The following is a 23,299-nucleotide window of genomic DNA, read 5'->3' as shown; positions in this document are numbered from 1 at the left end:
AAAAATATAGACTTATACATCCAATTTGTTACTAACGTATCTAATTATTGAGGGTGGGAGGGATAACTGAGATGACCCAACTCATTTCACTGTATGTTTACCTTATGTAGTATCCCACTAAGACTGATGACCAAATCTTTTGAGCTCGTCAGTAAAGGAACCATCTCAAGGGCTTTGGCCAGGAGTTTGGGATGCCGCTGCTTTGCAGAGTCCATGCTTGCATCTCCCTGGCCTTGGCTGGCATTCGTGTTGTGGAGCAGTGTTTCAATGAAGAGCTGAAGAGCTGCATCGCAGTCCAACTGAAATGTGCTAAAAGAAGCATTCAATACATACCAATCTCCCTAACTGCAGGCATTTCCATGCAACGTATCTGACAAAACACCTGGGTACATGCTTCCATTGTTGAAATTTAACCTTGTCATTGTTCAGTCTCAAAATCAGATAAACTACCTGTCATCAAAGCTAATTATTGCCTTTTAAAAATCAGATATTAGGCCACGCACGGTGACTCACATCTGTAATCCCAGCACTTTGGGAGGCCGAGGTGAGCAGATCATGAGGTCAGGAGTTTGAGACCAGCCTGGCCAACATATATAGTGAAACCCCATCTCTACTAAACATACAAAAATTAGCCAGGCATGGTGGTGCACACCTGTAGTCCTAGCTACTTGGGAGGCTGAGGCAGGAGAATCGCTTGAACCTGGAAGGCAGAGGTGGTGAGAAAATGTCGCGCCACTGCACTCCAGGTTGGGCAACAGAGCGAGACTCCATCTCAAAAAAAATAAAAAATAAAAAATAAATCTGATATTATTCCTGGTGGGTGTGTAAACTGTTATAATATTGGAGAGATATCTGTAATAAAATTGAAAATATGTATGCTCTTTAGGATAACAATGCAACATTTACAAATTTCACCTAAGTAGAAAAGGATACGTTAGTAAGGACGTCCTCTGCAACAACTCTTTGTAATAATTAAAAGCTGAAAATAATTTATACCTATAAGTGCCTACACATCAAATAGTAGAAAAAATTCACAAACAACCTACCAATACATCTTAAAGAAGTAGAAAAGGAAGAGCCAAACAAACACAAAATTAGTAAAAGAAGCAATAAAGATCAGAGCAGAAATAAATGAAATTGAAACAAAAACACCACCAAGGATCAACAAAACAAAAAGTTGGATTTTTTTTGTTTTGTTGAGACAGGGTCTCATTCTGTTCTCCAGGCTGAAGTGCAGTGGCATGATCAAGCCTCACCGCAGTCTCAACCTCCTGGGCTCAAGCAATCCTACCACCTCAACCTCTCAAGTAGCTGGAACTACAAGCACGCGCCACAATACTCAACGAATTTTTTTAGTTTTGTAGAGATGGGGCTGTCACTCTGTCACTAAGGCTGGTCTCCATCTCCTGGCCTCAAGCAATCCTCCTACCTTGGCCCCTCAAAGTGTTGCGATTATAGGCATTAGCCACCATCCCCAGCCAAAAAGCTGTTTTTTTAAAAAAAGATAAAAAAACAAAAGCAGGCCGGCACGGTGGTTCATGCCTGTAATCCCAGCACTTTGGGAAGCCAAGGCAGACAGATCATTTAAGGTCAGGAGTTGGGAGCCCAGCCTGACCAATATGGTGAAACCCCATCTCTACTAAAAATACAAAAATTAGGCTAGGCATGGTGGCTCACGCCTGTAATCCTAGCACTTTGGGAGGTCCAGATGGGTGGATTGCCTGAACTCAGGAGTTCGAGACCAGCCTGGACAACACGGTGAAACCCCATCTCTACTAAAATACAAAAAATTAACCCGGCGTGGTGGCGTGTGCCTGTAATCCCAGCTACTCAAGAGGCTGAGGCAGGAGAATCGCTTGAACCCAGGAGGTGGAGGTTGCAGTGAGACGAGATTGCGCCACTGCACTCCAGCCTGGGTGACAGAGCGAGACTCCATCTCAAAAAAAAAACAAAAAAAGAATCTGGTTACTATAGACAAAATAACAATTGAAATGTCTTTTTAGACCCTATTAATAAGACAGTGATAGTTTAATTTGCTATACAGAGTAACCAAAATAGCAACAAAAGGCTTAAGTACCATCATTTTCAAGTCACTCTCTGATATTCTAAAGGTTATCTAAATTTATTCAGGTAGACTGCCTGAGGCAGAGGTGTCACTATCATATGAATACAAATCATCAATGCCACATAAGTAGAATAATTATGAAATGAACTTGACATTATAGCTATTTAAATTTCAAAAAAGTATCCTGCACCATAAAACATCACAGAAGAATCTAGCAGAAGTCCAAATTAATAAAAAAAGATGAGTGTGCGTATCCTATTCTGGATTTATAGCACTCTAAACTGAAGAATGACATAGTTTTGTTACTTCAAACTACTCTTTAAGTCAGTGCTCCTTCAAGCTATGGGCAGTCTATAGTCCTTGACTTGCAGGTACAGGATGGTGACAGCCACGGTCTTTCCCCACTGTCCACAGAGACAAAGAACTAGATGCCTGCCTGGTGCAGGAAATGTACCAAGCAGTTTCATTCTCAATAACTCAGATTCCATTTATCTGTTACAAATCAGATGGGGGTTATAGCACCCATAAGATTTTAGAAGCAGTCATTAATAATTTGACCTTGAGCAGGTCATGTACTATGGGTTTGTTTTCTCATATATCGACTGGCAACATATGCAATAAGAACTGTAAAAATTAAATGAGGTGACATATCTGAAAGCATTCTGAAACCAGAAAACAAGTCCTTCTATTTACTAGATAGAAACATCTGAGTTATAAATTACATATCATTTATCCCTACTCATCAAAGTAAGCTGAATCTATAAATAACACATTTTATCTTAGTTCTAAAAATTCTTGTTCAGGCGCAGTGGCTCACCCCTATAATCCCAGTACTTTGGGAGGCTGAGGTGGGTGGATCACTTGAGGTCAGGAGTTCGACAATAGCCTGGCCAACATGGTGAAACCCCGTCTCTACTAAAAATATAAAAATTAGCCAGGCGCAGTGGTGTACACCTGTAATCCCAGCTACTTGGGAGGCTGAGGCCAGGGAATCACTTAAAGGTGGAGGTTGCAGTGAGCTGAGATTGCGCCACTGCATTCCAGCCGGGGTGACAGAGCAAGACTCCATATCAAATAAATAAGTTAATTAAATAAAAATACAAATTTTTATAAATATTTTAATAGGAAATTAGAAATTCTCCCTAAATCAAACTTTTCATTAATTTTTAAGATTACTTTGCTCCCTAGCTAATCTGATTTAGAAGTTTATTACTCAGAAGAATATTCTCCAACTTTTCTGATCATAGGAATCATCTGAGCTCCTATTAGAGACCAGCAATTCCGAGGCCCCGGTCCAGACCCACTGAGTCAGAACTGCAGAGAGACCCAGAAACCTGCATGTGAAAGTTAGTGCCCTAGACGATGCTTAACAGGAGACAAGTTTGGGAAACACTAAATGGTGAATTTAAATGGTGATATCATAAGAGACTCTAATCTGACTTCATATTTACTCAGTTTGGGAATGAGCAAAAGAAAATATCAGAGGTCCATGGACCTTGTAAAATAATCATCGTTATTACTGTATTCTTGCAATAGGGATTACCATTTTGTTAACAGCAAAAATACCATTAATGTTTAAAGAATTACCTGCAATATTCCAGAATGAGGCTTGTGTCCATATCTATATTCTCCACAAGAGCTTTAATGAGGTCTTTCTTGGTGAGAAAATGTTGCCTGAAAACTGGTTGAAAAGAAATCTAGAAAAAAAAAGAACAAAATAAACCAAAAAAATCCTCTACACTGAAATGTATCAGAGTAAGGGCAACATGATGACTTGCCTTCTTAGTATCCTTTTTAAAAAGAAACATTTGTCTATAGCTCCTCCAACTTCACACTACCCAACCCAGCCATCATTCTGAGATTTCAGGTGTACTTGGGTCCGAAACTCCTTAGTCATCCTAACCATTGCCTCTTCATCTGAAAAGTTTGATTGTTAATGTCAACAGAACACCAGTTCCATTACTGCAGAAGAATTAAGCTTCAAAACATATAGCATTTCTGTACTGGTTACCTTCCTGATAAGTCAACTGTTCGCAAGTAAAATGTCTTATATTTTTGGTAAAGAAAACAGGGTTTTGGCTAAAGCCTATAATCCCAGCACTGGAGGCTGAGGCGGGTAGATCACTTGAGGTCAGGAGTTCGAGACCAGCCTGGCCAACATGGAAACTCTGTCTCTACAAAAACTACAAAACAATTAGCTGGGTATGGTGGTGCATGACTGTAGTCCCAGCTACTCAGGAGGCTAAGTTGGGAGGATCACTTGGGCCCTAGAGGTTGAGGCTGCAATGAGCCATGATAATGCCACTGCACTCCAGCCTGGGTGACAGAGTGAGATTCTGTCTCAAAAAAAAAAAAAAAAAAAAAAAAAGGAAAGAAAAGAAAAAGAAAACTGGGTTTTGCTTGTTCTTTTTCTTTTTTTTTTGGAGACAGAGTCTCACTGTTGCCCAGGCTGGAGTGCAGTGGCACGATCTCGGCTCATTGCAACATCCGCCTCCTGGGTTCACGCCATTCTCCTGTCAGCCTCCCGAGTAGCTGGGATTACAGGCACCCGCCACCACGCCCAGCTAATTTTTTTTTTTTTGTATTTTTAGTAGAGACAGGGTTTCACCATGTTAGCCAGGATGGTCTCCATCTCCTGACCTCGTGATCTGCCTGCCTTGGCCTCCCAAAATGCTGGGATTACAGGCATGAGCCACCGCGCCTGCCCTGCCTGTCCTTTCACAGTGTCAAAAATAAAGGCCAAGGCTGGGCGCGGTGGCTCACGCTTGTAATCCTAGCACTTTGGGAGGCCGAGGTGGGTGGATCACGAGGTCAAGAGATGGAGACCATCCTGGCCAACATGGTGAAACCCTGTCTCTACTAAAATACAAAAAATTAGATGGGCGTGGTGGTGCGTGCCCATAGTCCCAGCTACTCGGGAGGCTAAGGCAGGGGAATTACTTGAACCCGGGAGGCGGATGTTGCAGTGAGCTGAGATCACACCACTGCACTCCAGCCTGGCAAAAGAGCAAGACTCCATCTCAAAAATAAAAAAATAAAAAAAGGCCATTTACTTTCCCCCTTCTAGGAGTTCTTAAAGCATGGTATAGCTGTATATACATTTTAATATTATCTTTAAATAACAGCAGCAGAAAACAAAAGTATGAGGCTAAAGGCTAGGCCCGAAATAGCATAAATGTCAATTGATACTAGATATATACCTATAAATGAGAAAGTTAAGCAGCTGAAAATGTCAGGCCCCTTTTAATTTTCTTAAAAATACAGAAAAAAGGAAATGAGGCAAAAAGTTGCTTATTTCTTTGAAAGCACCTATGTGTGTACTTAATAAAATGTATGAGGCAGTACACATACACTGTCTTCCCAAAAGTAAAGGACAAGATCTTTGTTTTAAATTTTCCAAGTGGGTAATTATCAGAATTGATGACAGCAGTACAAAGAATACTCACACCAAGTTTACCAAGACGAATGCCCCACTGGGCATCAGTACTGAGTTCATGGAACTTAAGCCCCATTTCTATGTCCTGATAGAGACTTGCCAGCTCAGAGCCCACCAGAGATATTGCCTAAAAAATTAAAATAGAATTAAAGTTCAATCATAAGTAGAATATATTCTTATAACACCTTTTAGATGAAACCCAACAAAAATCATAACTTTCTTTGTGATAACCATGTAGAATGTTACATATTATTTTGTACACAGTTGTTACTTCTTATGTAATATTTAGGTAATTCAGTTTTTCGTATAATGCTATACATTTAGCCTGGCTTTCCTTTATAATAAAAGGCCAAATTTTAGTTATCTTGCAAGAAAATCCCCATAAAAGGCAAATTTTAACACAATATCTAAGAGAAGTTTTCTATCTATTAAACTTATCCTACAAAAATAAACTGATTCATGGGTCTAGGGTTTCAACTAAACCAAAATAAGATTTGAGGTTCTAAGGGTGTACACAGATTTTAAGAAATTAAAAAACTGTAATTCTTTGGGTTGAACAATGCTTATAACTTGCATATACAGGCAACAGTATGTCACCAGTCAAGCAGAAGTTGGTAGAAATCACAAGTTAGCTCAACATTTATTCTACTAAACCTTTACAACCAGGTGGCAAAGTCAACTTCATTTCTCCCCTCAAATCCTGAATACTTCAAGAATTGAAGATGTGCTTCGTTAGGGCATACCAAGATTTTGTCGTAATTCTGCCATGCTTTATCTATGAGCTTCCAGAGATTTTCAAACACATCTTTTTGAGGTAAGAGAGTGCAGTAACCCAACGCCAGGTCAAGATCTACCAAGCGACAATTAAATACCTATGGGAAGAAAGCAGCAAAAGAAGCAAATTCTTCACAATCAAAACAGAATTAACTTTGTTTACAAAGGGCAGAAATACAAATAGGAAGAATTTTAATTTATAATTAAAAAAACTTTTTAAAGAAAAAAAACAGAATTAAGTGTCTTGAGGTTTATCACTAAATTGAATTATATACACTATGAAAGAACAAGTATTTCATGAAAAGTTATAGTAAAATAGTTCTAATATGTTTGCTTCTGTTTAACGTCCTTTATCACTATCCAAAGAGTAAGGAAAGCAACTACAAGTTCTATAGGGCACTGAAATATTTAGGGGTAAAGAGCCATAAGGTATGTAACTTATTCCTAAATAGAAAAAATACATACAAAATATCAAATGATTTTATATATAAATAGAAAAAGAGAGAAAGAGAGAGCATGCCAGAAAATGATAAAGCAATAAAGGGTATACCAGAGATCTTTGTACTATTCTTAAAATTTTCCTGAAACTTTGAAATTATCTCCAAACAAAAAAATTTGGGCCAGGTGCGGTGGCTCATGCCTGTAATCCCAGCACTTTGGGAGGCCGAGGTGGATGGATCACGAGGTCAGGAGATCGAGACCATCTTGGTCAACACGGTGAAACCCCGTCTCTACCAAAAATACAAAAAATTAGCCAGGCATGGTGGCAGGCGCCTGTACTAGGGAGGCTGAGGCAGGAAAACGGCATGAACCCAGGAGGCATAGCTTGCAGTGAGCCAAGATCGTGCCACTGCATTCCAGCCTGGACAAGAGTGCGAGATTCTATTTAAAAAAAAAAAAAAAAAAAAATTTGGGGACCTGGGCACAATATCATGCCTGTACTTCCAGCATTTCAGGAGACCAAGGTAGAAGGATTATTTGAGGCCAAGAGTCCAAGACCAGTCTGGGCAACACAGTGAGACCTCTCTCTACAAAAACTTCAAAAATTAGCTAGGCATGGGGGCGCACCAGCAGCCCCAGATACACAGGAGGCTGAGTAGCAGGAGGGCTGCTTGAGCCCATGAGTTCAAGGCTGCAGTAAGCTATGATGGTGTCTCTGCACTGCAGCCTAGACAGAGTGAGACCCTGTCTCCAAAAAAAACCCAAATTTTTTTTAAAGAAGTAATCTGGCAAATGAAAATTAAATGCCTGATGCAACTATATTTTCATCAAAAGTCTATTCGAATCTTTTAAAAAATAAAGGGTAATGGAAAATTAGGATTTCTGGAATAGAAGTAAGTAAAAGGATCATTGGAACGCTTTAATCTGTAAAATAAATAACTACAGAGTGGGGCACAGTTGCTCATGCCTGTAATCTCAGTAACTCGGGAGCCTGAGGCAGGAGGATCGCTTGGGCCCAGAAGTTCAAGGCTGCAGCAAGCTATGATCATACTACTGCACTCCAGCCTGGGTGACAGAGAAAAACCTCATCTCTAAAAAATAAATAAATATAAATATAAGTAACTAAAATAAGGAGATGACAGTGGACAAGACGGACTACTATTTCATAAAAGCTCTATAGCATGTCAATTACCATAATAAAAATACAACTGATTAGCTATAATATAGTTTCTTGAAGTTTTTGAATAGTAAAACACTACTGTACTGAATCATAAACTATTGAGTCATATGCAGTTAACCAAGGTAAAAGGCAAAAAAACCCAAAATTTTTACCAAGAACAAATACTTACTTTGTGTAGTAGTGTTGTAGCATTTTCCCTGATAAATATAACAGCTTTTTCTTTCAATTCCATAACAACACGCCTTGATTTAACTAATGCAGTCTCTCCAAGTAACTTTCAGAAAAGAACAAAAAAATATTTAGGTCTAGTTCTAGGTATCATTCTGAAAATTTTTTCAAATATTAAGGAACTTTGAAAATTCATCATTATATCCAAAAAGTATCAGAACTTAATCTACAGTGATAGAAAGTTGTGTCTGGGGGTGGGGGATTGACTGGGAGGGAGCAAAGAGGAAGCATTAAAAATACCCTAAGTCTTCACTGTGGTGTTGGTGACAAGGTGAATACATTGGTTGATACACTTAAAACATGCATTTTAATTTTGAAAACTATACCTCAATACAGTTCATTAAAAAAGAACCAGCATGTAATACGTATCAACAGAGTAGTAGAAATGAAGACAACTCCCTCTGAGGCCCAGCTTCATAAGCAAGTTATCAACAGTTAGTCTTCCAGAATCTCTTCAATGATACTCAGTGATACTCTCAGAAGTAATTACAATAATTTGGCCATTTAGGTGATAACAAAATTAACAGCAGATATTTTGAGCAAATGTGGTATAGTGGAAACTGCACTGAACTTAGAGTGTGAAGACTTACTACTACAATATAAAACCTTGTGTAACTTATTCCACCTCCCTGAATCTGAGTTTACACATTTGTAAACCGGAAACTCCAGGGCTGTTGTAAAGAATGAGTATGAAAATGTGTGCAGGCACCTTATTTCCACACCAGAATCTTAAGAGATGCTCAACAAATGTTCTTAAATCTGACGAATTATCAATTTCCTTGCTACAAAGACAGTAGAAAAACGTGGACTCCAAATTCCTTTGTTAGTGCTTTTACATCTATATTCACCCCAAGTCAAAGTATTTGTTCTTGAAGCTCTACCTTTTCACTCAAACTGGCATTCATGAAGTTTGACACAGAGTGCTGAAGACAGGTACCAAATGAACCAACCACAAATCTTAGGGCCAGCTCCCACTGGCTAGATTCCTGAAGATTCTGAAGCAGGGCAGAGATGGAATTTATAACAGGTAAAACAAGGCCATCTCCTGCAGAGTGATAAAGTATTTTAATATTTAGATTTTTTAAACAAAGAAAGATCCTATTATTGAAAACTGTTTTCAGGGACAGCCTACTTCTTCAATACAGGTAACAGTCACATAGTTTGTTCTCAAAGTTAGTTAACATGAGGCTTGACTTAAACCAGAAAATAACTAAGTTCACTAGTTAATGAGATACTTTGATTGTAACTTGCCTATTTTAATTGAGATGTTTAAATTTTTAGCTGAAGAAAAATCATTTCTCCATTTGAAAGATAAAAATTTATAAACAAATTCATAGAAGTTAACACTATGAGCCAAATCACATAATCTACTAACTTTTAGACAAATAACAATGTAAAAAAAAATAAACAATTACATTAAGGATATTAAATCACATTCATATTTAGAATTTCAAGAAATTTCTAGAACTACGATTTTTTGTTTTTTAGAGATAGGGTCCTCTGCTGCCCAGGCTGGAGTACAGTAGTGCCATCATAGCTCACTGCAGCCTTGACATCCTGGGCTCAAGAGATCCTCCCACCTCAGCCTCCCAAGTAACCACGACCACAGGAGCACACCACCATATCTTTCTATTAAGAAATCTTGAAGCCGGACATGGTGGCTCCCGCCTGTAATCCTAGCACTTTGGGAGGCTGAGGTGGATCACCTGAGGTCAGGAGTTCAAGCCAGGCTGGCCAACATGGTGAAACCCTGTCTCCACTAAAAATACAAAATAATCAGCACACGACTGTAATCCCAGCAACTTGAGAGGCCGAGGCAGGACAACTGTTGAACCCGGGAGGTAGAGAGGTTGCAGCAGTGAGCCGCAATTGGCGTGCCATTGCACTCCTGGGCAACAGATCAAGACTCTGTCTCAAAAAAAAAAAAAAAAAAGGGGAAGAAATCTTAATAGAATGCTATATATTTCTGATGCCAAATACCTTCATTAAGGGAGCAGTATGGCAAACTAGTAGACTCCAAGGGATATCTCTTGCTTTCTACAAAAGATAATAAAACATTAAATAATACTAAATAGATGGCCACACCAAAAGCCCAGACTTCATCACTATGCAATATATCCATGTAACAAAATAACACTTGGACCCCTTAAATTTATACAACTAATAAATACATAAATAACACTAAAGAAAATAACCCTCACACAGCACATACACTCACAGATGTGTAAATATTTCACGATTATAAAAAAAGTTCAAAGTAAACTGCTGCTTTAAAAATAAATAAATACACACAGGAAAATGCACAGGTAAGTGTATAACCTGATAAACGTCCACAGCCTGAAGGAGCGGCATCCAGATCAAGAAACAGAGTATCGGCCAGGCACAGTGGCTCACGCCTGTAATCACAGCACTTTTGAAGGCTGAGGTGGGCAGATCACTCGAGGTCAGGAGTTTGAGACCAGCCTGGCCAACATGGTGAAACCCCATCTCTACTAAAAATACAAAATTAGCCGGGTGTGGTGGCATGAGCCTATAATTCCAGCTACTCAGGAGGCTGAGGCACAAGAATTGCTTAAACCGAGGAGGCAAGGTGCAGTGAGCCAACATCATACCACTGCACTCCAGCTTGAGTGACAGAGCAGGACTCCGTCTCCAAAAAAAACCAACACAAAAAAACAAAACAAGAAACAAAACACGGCCAGCTCCCCAGTCCCCTCCTTCCCCTTTCCCACCCCCAAGGGTAACCACTGCCCTGACTTGAAACAGCACTAGCTTAGTCCTAGCCTGTGTTTGAACTTTACATAAATGAAACCACACAGTATTTATTCTTTTGTATCTGCTTCTTTAGCTCTACATTATGCCTATAAGGTTCACCCACATTACTATGTGTAGTTCTAGCTCCAAACCTCTAGTTTAAATTTACATAAGGCAGAAATATACAGAAAATAATGACACAAATAAGATTTACCAGTTAGAGGCACAAGAGATGAAATCAATTCATAAATCACCGGAAGCACCATCTGTGACTCAAGAACAATTCCATCTTCACTGAAGAAGTCACTGTAAGACCACTCTTCATATGGATCTTTATGTGTCCCAAAAGAGGCCTAGGTGCCAAATCACACAAAAAAGAGAGGAGTCAGTACGCTGCACAACACAGGTAACCATCTTCAGCAAGCAGAATCAGATCTATTAGAGCCAAACAATTTATTTTATTTTATTTATTTATTTTTTTGAGTCAGAGTCTCACTCTGTGGCCCAGGCTGGAGTGCAAAGGTGTGATCTCGGCTCACTGCAACCTCTGCCTCCCAGGTTCAAACGATTCTTGTGCTTCAGCCTCCCGAGAAGCTGGAATTACAGACTTGCACCACCACGCCTGGCTAGTTTTTGTATTTTCAGTAGGGATGGGGTTTCACCATGTTGGCTAGGCTGGTCTTGAACTCCTGACCTCAAGTGATCCACCCACCTTGGCCTCACAAAGTGTTGTGATTACAGGCATGAGCCACCACACCTGTCCTTTATTTTAATTTTTAAACTTATAAGAGATGAGGTCTCACTGTGTTGCCCAGGTTGGTCTTGAACTCCTGGGCTCAAATAATCCCTCCACCTTGGCCTCCCAAAGTACTGGGATTATAAGGCGTCAGCCATCACATCTGGCCTAGAGCCAAACAGCATGGGTGGCCAGATACTACCACACATATTGTGTTTCTTCTGGTCTATGGCTTATAGAAATTTCAATTTAAGTTAAACTCTAACAGACGGACAATGTCGAGGGAGGCCTTGCTGGAGGCCGGCCTTGCTGGAGGCCCAATGTTTTGAAAGCTGGTGCAAATTAAAGCCAATTAAGTGACTGGAACAGAGAAGTGGCCTCACGCCCTTATGTTGTTTTCCAGTCTAGGGTAAGAAAATATAAGAGATGGATTCAGTATTTTCATAAACTTTGCAAATGATTAAAAAACGGGCCAGGTGCAGTGTGGCTCATGCCTGTAATCCCAGCACTTTGAGAGGCTGAGGTGGGGGAATCAGTTGAGCCCAGGAATTGAAGACCAGCCTAGGCAACATGGTAAGACGCTGTCTCTACAAAAAAAACCTTTTTTTAAATTAGTCAGATGTGGTGGCACACACTTGTAGTCCCAGCTACTCAGGAGGCTGAGGTGGGAGGACTGCTTAAACCCAGTTCAAGGCTTCAGTAAGCCTTGATCATGCCACTGCACCCCAGCCTGGGTGACAGAGTAAAACCCTGTCTCAAAAACAAAAAAAACAAAACAAACAAACAAAAAAAACAGTGCATCATGGGTTGCCCGGGATTTAAGGACAAAACTCAAAAGTAACTTACTTTCATGAGGATTCCACAGTCATCCATTTGGCACTGTCTAGAAAGTTCTACAGCCATTAAAGTATGTTTACACAGTTCTAAAGCATCTAGTAAAAAATCTGAAACAAAATGGAGAAAAATCATTAAACTCATATTTCATGTCTTTAGGATAATGAAAACAACCTTTTTATAATTACCATTTAAAATTCTAAGGAAAGCCGCAATGCAGATAGAAAGGTTCCATATAGTTTTGACTACCTTAAAAAGTTAAACCTTTTTCTCAAGGTTGGCTTGAAAATAAGATCAGATATGGGAGGCAAGGAATTTCATAATCCTATGAAAGTGAGTAATGTCAACAGTCAGAAATGACATTGTTAATATTTTGAATACTTCCAAACAATAATCCTCAAAGAGAATCAATTATAAGCATCCCTTCGTAAAACGCAGATACTATCTCTAGTCTGATAACCATGATGCCCAATTGTAAAGAGACAGCATTTGGGAGACAAGTGTGAAATGAACCAGAGAATATAAAACTACATATTTTATAAATCTTGTCACCTGGACTGCAAATGGTGGCAGCTTGGCATGCTAGATCATGTATCACGGAAGGAAGACTCAGTCCCACAGGCACTGTCATTGGGACATTATCAGCCAACATCTGACAAAGCTTCTGACACGTCAGAAACAGCAATTTCCCAGTATCAGCATTGCAGTGATACTTAAACAAGTCTCTTTGGAAGAAAGAAAGTATTGGTAGTTACAACTCACACTGAAAGTAAACGCATGTGCCTTTCTTGGATTAATATATCACCACCACCATCAACACATTAAATGTCTTTTAAATGTTCTCATGGTATATAGTGTAGTTTTTCTTTTCTTTCCTTTGTTATTTTGAGACAGGGTCTAGCCCTACCGCCTAGGCAGGAGTGCAGTGGCACAATCATGGCTCACTGTAGCCTCAACCTCCAGGGTCAAGCAATCTTCCCACTTCAGCCTCCCAAGTAGCTGAGACTACAGGTGTGTGCCACCACACTTGGCTAATTTTTAATTTTTTTTTTTTGTAGAGATGAGTTCTCACTATGTTGCCCAGGCTGGTCTCAAAACTCCTGGGCTGAAGTAATCCTCCTGCCTTGGCCTCCCAAATTGCTGGGATTACAGGTGTGAATCACTGCGCCCAGCCTGTTTTTCTTTTTCTGAGACTGAGTCTCACTCTGTCGCCCAGGCTGGAGTGCAATTGCACGATCTCGGCTCACTGCAACCTCCACCTCCCAGGTTCAAGCAATTCTCCTGCCTCATCCTCCCGAGTAGCTGGGATTACAGGTGCCCACCACCACACCCAGCTAATAGTTGTATTTTTAGTAGAGACAGGGTTTCACAGTGTTGGCCAGGCTGGTCTTGAACTCCTGACCTCAAGTGATCCACCCGCCTCTGACTCCCAAAGTGCTGGGATTACAGGCGTGAGTCGCCACACCTGGCCCCAGCCTGTTTTTCAAATGACTAAGGATACCGTTTGCTGCTGAAGTGCACAGTAACCTAAATTTAATGGTTATGTTACCGAACTCTGCAGTATTGCTTACTTGCCTTTTATGCTACTACTTTCTGACACCGAGGCCAAAAATACGCTCTGAGGGTGAGAAATCAAGAATCGCTTCTGTGAAAAAAGAGTGTTACTGGCCCTCCCCTTATGACTGAAGAAAGAAATCAGGCAATTGTTACTTTCTTTCTTTTTTTTTTTTTTGAGACGGAGTCTCGCTCTGTCGCTCAGGCTGGAGTGTAGTGGTGCGATCTTGGCTCACTGCAACCTGCCACAATCCTGACTCAGCCTCCCTAGTAGCTGGGGCTGTAGGCACGTTCCACCACGCCTGGCTAATTTTTTGTATTTTTAGTAGAGACAGGGTTTCACTATGTTAGCCAGGATGGTCTCGATCTCCTGACCTTGTGATCTGCCCGCCTCAGCCTCCTAAAGTGCTAGGATTACAGGCGTGAGCCACTGCGTCTAGCAGCAATTTACTTTCAGAGAAGCTATGCAATTCAGGGACCTGGAATGTCACCTGCATTTTTTCAGTGCTGTTTTGATGTTCCCGTCTTTTAAGGCTCTCAAGGTCAGCTCTGCCTCCAGCTCTTGCTTGGACACTTGCAGGGCCAATGCCTGTCTGTGCAGCTTTGATTCCATGCTTGGGTTCCGCATCTCAGCAGCTATGGGCTCTGGGGTGCTCCTGGGTTTGTGTTTCACCTGTGCAACTTCGTGAGCTTTAATGTGCTGCTCACGGAGATCTGCTACCAGGGAACGATTGCTATAATCTTCAAATGAAAGAAAGACCTCAAAGTTCTCCTGTAGCAAAGGTAAGCAAGACAAAGTCCCAAGTCTGTTTAATCTATAGTTCTTTGGTTTTTTTAAAAATAATTTTAACTTTTACTTTAGATTCAGGGGTACACCTGGGTATATTGTGTGATGCTGAGGCTTGAAGCACAACTGATCCCATCACCCAGCATAGTACCTGATGGGTAGTTTTTCGACCTGTGCCCTCCTCCCCTCCCCACCTCGGCCAAGTAGTTCCCAGTTGTTTTCATCCATCCATTCATTCACTTATTTTTAGGCAGGGTTTCACTCTGTTGCCCAGGCTGGAGTGCAGGGGTATAAACACAGCTCCTGTAGCCTCCGCCTCCTAGTCTCACACCATCCTCTCGCTTCAGCCTCCAAAGTAGCTGGGTCTACAGGCACACATCACCACGCCCAGCTAATTTTTGTTATTTTTAGTAGAGACAAGGTCTTACTATGTTGCCCAGGCTAGTCTCAAACTCCTGAGCTCAAGTGATCCTCCAGCCTCATTCTCCCAAAGCGTTGGGATTATAGGCATAAGCCACTGTGCCCGGCCTCCAGATGCTTTTCACAGAAAAAGCTATTTACAGCAGGTCTCAAATTTTTGGGTCACAGGACACCTTTACATGCTTAACTGTATGATTCCACTTATATGAAATAGCTAGAATAAGCAAATTCACAGTGACAGAAAGTAGAGATAACCAGGGGCTGGCAGAAGAGGGGAAAGGGGAATCATTGTTTCACGGTTAGAGTTTCTGCTCAGGGTGATGAAAAAGTAGATAGAGGTGATGGCCGCACAACACTGTGAATGTAATTAATACCACTGAATTACAAACAAAATAACTGTTAACATGGAAAATTTTGTTATAAGTATTTTAACAAAATTAAAAATTAATAATGCATCCAGGCACGGTGGCTCACGCCTATAATCCCAATACTTTGGGAGGCTGAGGCAGGCAAATCGCTTGAGGCCAGGAGTTTGAAACCAGCCTGGCAAACATGGCAAAACCCCGTTTCTACTAAAAATATAAAAACTAGCTAGGTGTGGTGGCGCACACCTGGAGTCTCAGCTACTCGAGAAGCTGAGACAGGAGAATCTCTTGAATCCAGGAGGCAGAATCTGCAGTGAGCTGAGATTGTGCCACGGCACTCCAGCCTGGGCAACAGAGTGAGACTTTGTCTCAAAAAAAAAAACAAAAATAAAAATAAATTAATAATACAACATACCAAAAAAATCATTGAATTGCATAAAATGGATGAATTATGTGGTATGTAAATGACATCTCAATACAGCTGTTGAGAGAGAGAGAGAGAGAAGGAAAACCAGTATCTCCAGTCCCCAAAGGCTAGAGCAAAAAACTTTTTTTTTTTTTGAGATGGAGTCTTGCTCTGTCACCCAGGCTGGAGTCCAGTGGCACAATCTCAGCTCATTGCAATCTCCGCCTCCTGGTTTCAAGCAATTCTCCTGCCTCAGCCTCCTGAGCAGCTGGGACTACAGGTGCGTGCCACCACACCTGGCTAAATTTTTGTATTTTTAGTAGAGACGGGGTTTCACCATGTTAGCCAGGATGATCTCGATCTCCTGACCTTGTGATCCGCCCACCTCAGCCTCCCAAAGTGCTGGGATTACAGGGGTGAGCCACCGCACCCAGCCATGCAGAAAACTTTAAGGAGGGACAAATGCACTGACTGGTCAAGCAATAATGTTTAACATGGCTCGATATGTTTACCTGTAAGCTAGCAACCTCTTTAAACAGTTTCAACATTTCTTCACATTCGTCCTTCTTCTGCAGATTGTCTGTAATTAAATTTTTAAAAGTTATAGCAGACATGCAAATTCTCATATTATCAGAATTTTAAAGAGAAGAAATTTTAATTAGCTTTGGTTCTCTCATCTCAAGTCTTCAGTAGTTCTTCTCAGATGATAATATATAGTAACTAAGTACAAAAAGAGATCTAATTTGAAAAAAATCTAATTATTCTTTCCGGAGGTAGAAAACAGAAGTTTATGAGTTACAAAAAAGTTATTTTTCTGAAGTAAATTGTAGCTTCTTTTTTTTCCCTGGAAAGTTACTTTCTTAACTGTTTTATTTAACTTTCAGTTCAAATGGCTTCTCCCCACCATCATAAGCAACCAATAAATGAGAAAAATGAGCAATGAGTGCGAGACACTAAGGAAATCTAGTCTAGCACTAAATAGTAAGTGAACATATAAAGAAATGATAGGTTGATTTTGCATGCGTCTATTCTTACATTGCTGATAAAGGAATAAAGGAAGAAAGACTTCATGAAGCAAAATGGGTAAGATCAATAAAGACAATCAGAACCAGAAAAACTGTGGGTGTGGTGAGAGTTATCACTGATGCCTCTTTCTGAAGAGGATGAGCTTTGGAACAAAACTGAGATGAGAAAACAGAAATAAAAGCTACCTTTCTGAATGTCACATAGTATCTTAAGAATGTCCACGGATGTCTTCGCTACAGACATTCTCCAGGCCTTGCCCTAAAAATAAATAAATAAAGCGAAACAAAATCTACTTCCTTTTCTGACCAATTCAGTAGTACATATACAAATACACAAAAACCACAGAAGCAGAAAAAACAATCATGGAGGAGTTGGGCAGCTGAGAAATGGATCGTTAATGAGCGTTACACAGGGTAGACCTGAAAAACTCCAGTATGAACTCCTGGATATATGATTTAGAAATACCAAAGAATATGCAACTCTCCCAAATAACCTTTCAACTACATTACGATTAACAGATCCTTATTCTCTTTTAGAGTTATTTATTATTTGAAAAAACATTTGGAAACGTTAAAAAGAACAGAAGTCTAAAAAATGGCCTAGAGAACAGAAGTCTAATATAATAACCACTACCTTCCAGTGATTATTTTAAAAAAAAAATTTAAGAGAAGGAAAAGGCCAGGCGCGGTGGCTCAAGCCTGTAATCCCAGCACTTTGGGAGGCCGAGATGGGCGGATCATGAGGTCCGGAGATCGAGACCATCCTGGCTAACACGGTGAAACTCCGTCTCTACTAAAAAATACAAAAAACTAGCCGGGCGAGGTGGCGAGCACCTGTAGTCCCAGCTACTCGGGAGGCTGAGGCAGGAGAATGGCGTGAACCCAGGAGGCGGAGTTTGCAGTGAGACGAGATCCAGCCACTGCACTCCAGCCTGGGCGACAGAGCAAGACTCCATCTCAAAAAAAAAAAAAAAAAAAAAAAGAGAAGGAAAAAAAGGAGATGCTTTAATTAAAAGACATGATATATGTAAAATGTTTAGTAAGTGCCTCGCCAATAAAAAAATTCAAGCAGTTTCATAACGGGAGCAATTCAAACTGGTAGTTAAGAATACAGACTATGGTATTAGACAGTTTGAGCTGAGGTTCTGCCCCTTTCTAACAACCTTGGAAAAAAGTCATTTACCTTAATATTTTAGTTTTCGAACTTAATATATAAGGAGACAACAACAGGAACTACTTCACACCTTTGTTATGAACAAGAAATAGCTATTTAACTTAACCTATTGCATAGTAAATATTAGGTGTTTAAAAAAACAACAACTTCATTTTTCAACAGGAAAAAACATTACTGAAATGGACTGAGAGAAGAGAGAAGTTGGGAGGTATCTATCCTTAGGGGTTTAAAAACCCAACTGTTGGCCAGGTGTGGTGGCTCACACATGTAATCCTAGCACTTTGGAAGGCCGAGATGGGCAGATCACTTGGTGTCAGGAGTTTGAGACCAGCCTGGCCAACATGGTAAAACCTGTCTCTAGTAAAAATACATAAATTACCCAGGTGTGGTGGTGGGCACCTGTAATCCCAGCTACTACCAGCTGAGGCAGGAGAATCGCTTCAACCTGGGAGGCAGAGGTTGCAGTGAGCCGAGATCGTGTCACTGCACTCCAGCCTGAGCAACAGAGCAAAACTCTGTCTCAAAATAGAAAAGAAAAGAAAAAAAACCCAACTGTTGGGCATGGTGGCACATGCCTGTAAACCCAGCTACTTGGAAGGCTAAGGCTAGAAAAGAACTTAAACTCAGGAGTTCAAGACCAACCTGGGCAACACACCAAGACCTCATCTCCTAAATATAATATTAAAAAAAAGAAAAAATTAAAAATCAGTAAGAATCCAACTATCCTGGAAAAATCAAGTATTCCTCATCTGTACAAAAGTAAACTGTCTTAAAACCATTTCTAAGTTTCAATGTTATAAGATTATATAGATGTATATTGGTTCTGTAGCTGATATTACTATTTGACAATAATTATGTCCTATATAACAGTAAACATTGTTTATATTGCAAGGCATTACAGAAACCTTTCCTGTACAACAGGTACTCAGAGACACCCGCTAACCTGCAGCTCCCAGGTCATTCTCTGTGGGCTCAAGCAGCCACTCCAAGGCAGCCACAATTTTTTTTTGTTTTTTTTTTTAAACCAGCAGTAAATTTACCCATGAATTGTGTTCACTAGGCCACCCGAGCAGTGAGAAGGGCAGATCTTCATATGTGTAAGTCCATCTTTTCTATCCTATTGATTAATAGCCATAAAAATTGGATTTACTTATATTTTACTTAGTGAAAATGTCACCTCTTTAGAATGATCTGGCCCTTCTTGTAATGCCAATCGTGCCCATATGATGACTCTTTCTGCAGTTTTCTCAGCTTCAGCAGGAGGCAAAGACTTCAACAGAAGGAGACAGTCTTCACCCTATAAACAGGGTTTGAAAGGAAGAAAAAACAGCTGGTATTTGCAAAGGACCATGTGGCCTTACCTCTTTCTTTTCTATTTAAAGATGAAAATACATCATTTGGAAAAATAGATTATGGTTCAATGTTTTAATAATCTGAAAATCCATTTTTATTTTATGTGACTTTAAGTTTCAGGATACAAATGCAGAAAGTGCAGGCTTGTTACACGTGCCATGATGGTTTGCTGTGCCCATCAACCCGTCAACCACGTTTTAAGCCCCGCATGCATCAGCTATCCATCCTGATGCTGAAAATCCATTTTTGATGACAGAAAACAATAAAATAAATGTAAAATACGATCCTAGATGCTAAAGATTTAATTCCTAGGCATTGCTATGGTTATAGAATCATATAAAAATAATGACATTTAAACACACAATAGGCCGAGTACGGTAGCTCACACCAGTAATCTCAGCACTTTGGGAGGCTGAGGTGGGTGGATTGAGGTTGGGAGTTTCAGACCAGCCTGGCCAACATGGTGAAACACAGCCACTGCATTCCAGCCTGGGCAATGGAGCGAGACTCTGTCTCAAAAAAAAAACAACAACACAGAAACAAAGAAGCCACACGAAATGACAACATAAAACTTACAAACCTGTTCTCTATCAATCAGGTCAATAATTCTTAGACTGTAGATCTCATCATCAGATAACATAAACGCTTGGGCCACCTTTAAAGCATCTTCTAAAGAAGATGGGACATCTTGTTTGAGAATGTATCTAACCACCCTCTGCAACAGATAATATGAACATTTCTTTGTTATAAAACTCACAGAAAACCAAGAAATCATTTGCTCATAAGAGCAAAGTGGCCAAAAAATTAAAATAATGCAGCAAAAAACTAAATTGTATGAAAAATTAAAACATGATTTATATTCTGATCATTCCACAGTCCTGTCTTCTTTCTTCTATAACTTCTTAATTTACTATTTGGTGTCTTTTTTTTTTTTTTTAAGATAGTCTCCTTTCCCTCTGTTGCCAGGCTAAAGTGCAGTGGCGCAATCTCAGTTCACCGCAACCTCCGCCTCCCGGGTTCAAGTGATTCTCCTCCCTCAGCCTCCCAAGTAGCTGGGACTACAGGCATGTGCCACCACAACTTACTAATTTTTTTGCATTTTTAGTAGAGACGGGGTTTCACCATGTTGGCCAGGATGGTCTCGATCTCTTGACCTCATGATCCACCCACCTTGGGCTCCCAGAGTGCTGGGATTATGGGTGTGAGCCACTGCTCCTGGCCTATTTGGTGTCTTTAATACTCTCATAAAAAGGCCAGGTGCAGTAGCTCGCACCTGTAATCCCAACACTATGGGAGGCCGAGGCAGGCAGATCATCTGAGGTCAGGAGCTCAAGACCAGCCTGACCAACACAGAGAAACCCCATCTCTACTAAAAACACAAAAAAAATTTAGCCAGGCATGGTGGTGCATGCCTATAATCCCAGCTAGTCGGGAGGCTGAGGCAGGAAAGTCACTTGAACCCAGGAGGCGGAGGTTGCAGTGAGCTGAGATCGCGCCATTGTACTCCAGCCTGGGCAACAACAGCGAAACTCCATGTCAAAAAAAATAAATACTCTCATAAATAACTGAACACCTTATTAACATCATATCTAACAAAAGAAACGTAGTGGAAAAACCTAGCTCTATCAGCCTCCTAGAACATAAAATCCTCATTGAGTTTCCCATGTTGCCCTAGAAATGAAAGAAAAGAGAAAAAAGACTCTTCAAAGAGTGTACTCACCATTATTTCCTTGTTTAAGAGATTTACCTCTCTTATTCCATAGCCTCGTAAAAGTTTTTTCATCTCCATTAGTTTGTAACTTTCCTGTAATAACTTGACTCTGAAAGCAAATTTATCCATATTAACATGGATTATCTTTTTTATGAAGTACTACGGAACACAGTAAACCATATAGAAACATAAATGAACATCAACTCGAAACACAACGTTTCTCCAGAGCGCAAAACATTGTTTGGTAGACTGTAATCTTACTTGGGATGGTCCATTTCCAGGTGCTGTTTCACCAGTTGCTCCACAGCTGCACTCCAAGGAACCACTGCCGCATACATGATCTTGAGCACAGCATCAAATATGAGCTACAAAAAGATGCACGCGTGGACAAGGAACAGCCCTCAGGTTTACATGCAAGTGAACAGCACAGTCTAATCAGCAGAGGTCTTACATCAACCATATGGTAGTTTGAGAATATTTCATCTACTCACTGGAAAACCATTTATTTCTTCAGTTTTCACATACAGAGAACAATTTGACTATTCAGAAAAATTCAGAAGAGTATTTTGTCTGCTGTAAGCTAAGACATAGCTTTATTGCTTTCTACGGTCTTTACAATTTCTGTTTTTTTTTGTTTTTTTGAGACAGGGTCATGTTCCCATTGCCCAGGCTGGAGTGCAGTGGCGCAATCTCAGGTCACTGCAAACTCCACCTCCTGGGTTCAAGCAATTCTCCTGCCTCAGCCTCCCAAATAGCTTGGACTACAGGTGAGCACCACCACACCTGGCTAATTTCTGTATTTTTTGTAGAGACGGGGTTTCACCATGTTGCCCAGGCAGGTCTCAAATTCCTGAGGTCAGGCGATCTGTCTGCCTTGGCTTCCAAAAGTGCTGGGATTACAGGCATGAGCCACTGTGTCCAGCCTTAGTCTCTGGTTTAAAAACAGTTTTCATTATTTTACTTCTCTTTTATAGTGGTAATAACAGTGCGAAGTTAAAATAAAGGCATATTACAACATATTAAAAAATGTCTCACATTGCAGGCGATAACTGAAAAAGAAAAGTCTCCATGTCTGCATAACCACAGAAAAGCCTGCAAAGATATGCATACAACTGTCCATGGAGGTTACCCTGGGGGTAGAAATGAGTAAACATTCACTTTTTATTTTCTGTAATTAAATAAAACAGACACTTTAGGAGAACAAAGCAGGCAGATCACTTGAGCCCAGGAGTTCAAGACCAGCCTGGGAAACCCTGTCTCTACAAAAAATACAAAAATTAGCTGGATGTAGTGGCACGCGCCTATGGTCCTAACTACTCAGAAGGCCGAGGTGAGGATTGCTTGAGCCAGGGAGGTTGAGGCTGTAGTGAACCATGATCATGTCACTGCATTCCAGCCTGGACAACATAGCCAGACTCATCTCAAACAAAAACATATATATGTTGCTTTTATGAACAGAAAAAAGTTTTCAGAAAAGACTTAATGCTCAAAAGGGAAACACGAATGGTCACTATTTACTTACGTCCGTGTCAGATAAACATCCTATTACTGCCATGGCCTTTGCTTCCCATGCTGTTTCAAAGAGTGATGTGGACTTTGAACTGCATCTATTCAGTAAATCCTAAAAAGGGATAAACATGTATGTTTTTTAAAAATTAAAAATTCCCATTAAAAAATGCCACATAGGCCAGGCGTGGTGGCTCAAACCTGTAATCCCAGCACTTTGGGAGGCCGAGACGGGCGGATCACGAGGTCAGGAGATAGAGACCATCCTGGCTAACACGGTGAAACCCCGTCTCTACTAAAAAGTACAAAAAACTAGCCGGGCGAGGTGGCGGGCGCCTGTAGTCCCAGCTACGGGAGGCTGAGACAGGAGAATGATGTAAACCTGGGAGGCGGAGCTTGCAGTGAGCTGAGATTGCGCCACTGCACTCCAGCCTGGGTGACAGAGTGAGACTCCATCTCAGAAAAAAAAAAAAAAAAAAAAATGCCACATGAAGCTAGATACAGATATTACATGGCCTTGATAGATGTGTTAAAAGAAAAAAACCCTAAA

General features: G+C 40.5%; 1 protein-coding gene across 2 annotated transcripts in view; it reads right to left on the bottom strand.

Moving 5' to 3' along the window:
• The window catches only part of KNTC1 (kinetochore associated 1), a 100,043-nt gene that overhangs the window by 29,201 nt on the left and 47,543 nt on the right, over positions 1–23,299 (bottom strand). For both annotated transcript variants that reach the window (XM_008005054.3, XM_073021190.1), the window contains 18 exons: positions 22,766–22,864; positions 21,505–21,608; positions 21,253–21,352; positions 20,113–20,247; positions 19,357–19,476; positions 17,192–17,264; positions 16,493–16,560; positions 14,494–14,774; positions 13,001–13,173; positions 12,461–12,558; positions 11,093–11,231; positions 10,105–10,161; positions 9,006–9,169; positions 8,066–8,170; positions 6,245–6,373; positions 5,512–5,628; positions 3,653–3,762; positions 102–309 (listed from right to left, as the gene is read on the bottom strand). In XM_008005054.3, the coding sequence (XP_008003245.3) occupies positions 102–309; positions 3,653–3,762; positions 5,512–5,628; positions 6,245–6,373; positions 8,066–8,170; positions 9,006–9,169; positions 10,105–10,161; positions 11,093–11,231; positions 12,461–12,558; positions 13,001–13,173; positions 14,494–14,774; positions 16,493–16,560; positions 17,192–17,264; positions 19,357–19,476; positions 20,113–20,247; positions 21,253–21,352; positions 21,505–21,608; positions 22,766–22,864 (2,280 nt within the window). The remainder of the gene's footprint in view (positions 1–101; positions 310–3,652; positions 3,763–5,511; positions 5,629–6,244; positions 6,374–8,065; positions 8,171–9,005; positions 9,170–10,104; positions 10,162–11,092; positions 11,232–12,460; positions 12,559–13,000; positions 13,174–14,493; positions 14,775–16,492; positions 16,561–17,191; positions 17,265–19,356; positions 19,477–20,112; positions 20,248–21,252; positions 21,353–21,504; positions 21,609–22,765; positions 22,865–23,299) is intronic.

This window comes from Chlorocebus sabaeus, chromosome 11, assembly GCF_047675955.1.
Source record: "Chlorocebus sabaeus isolate Y175 chromosome 11, mChlSab1.0.hap1, whole genome shotgun sequence".
Taxonomy (NCBI): Eukaryota; Metazoa; Chordata; class Mammalia; order Primates; family Cercopithecidae; genus Chlorocebus; species Chlorocebus sabaeus.
This window is presented reverse-complemented; position numbering and strand designations above follow the sequence as displayed.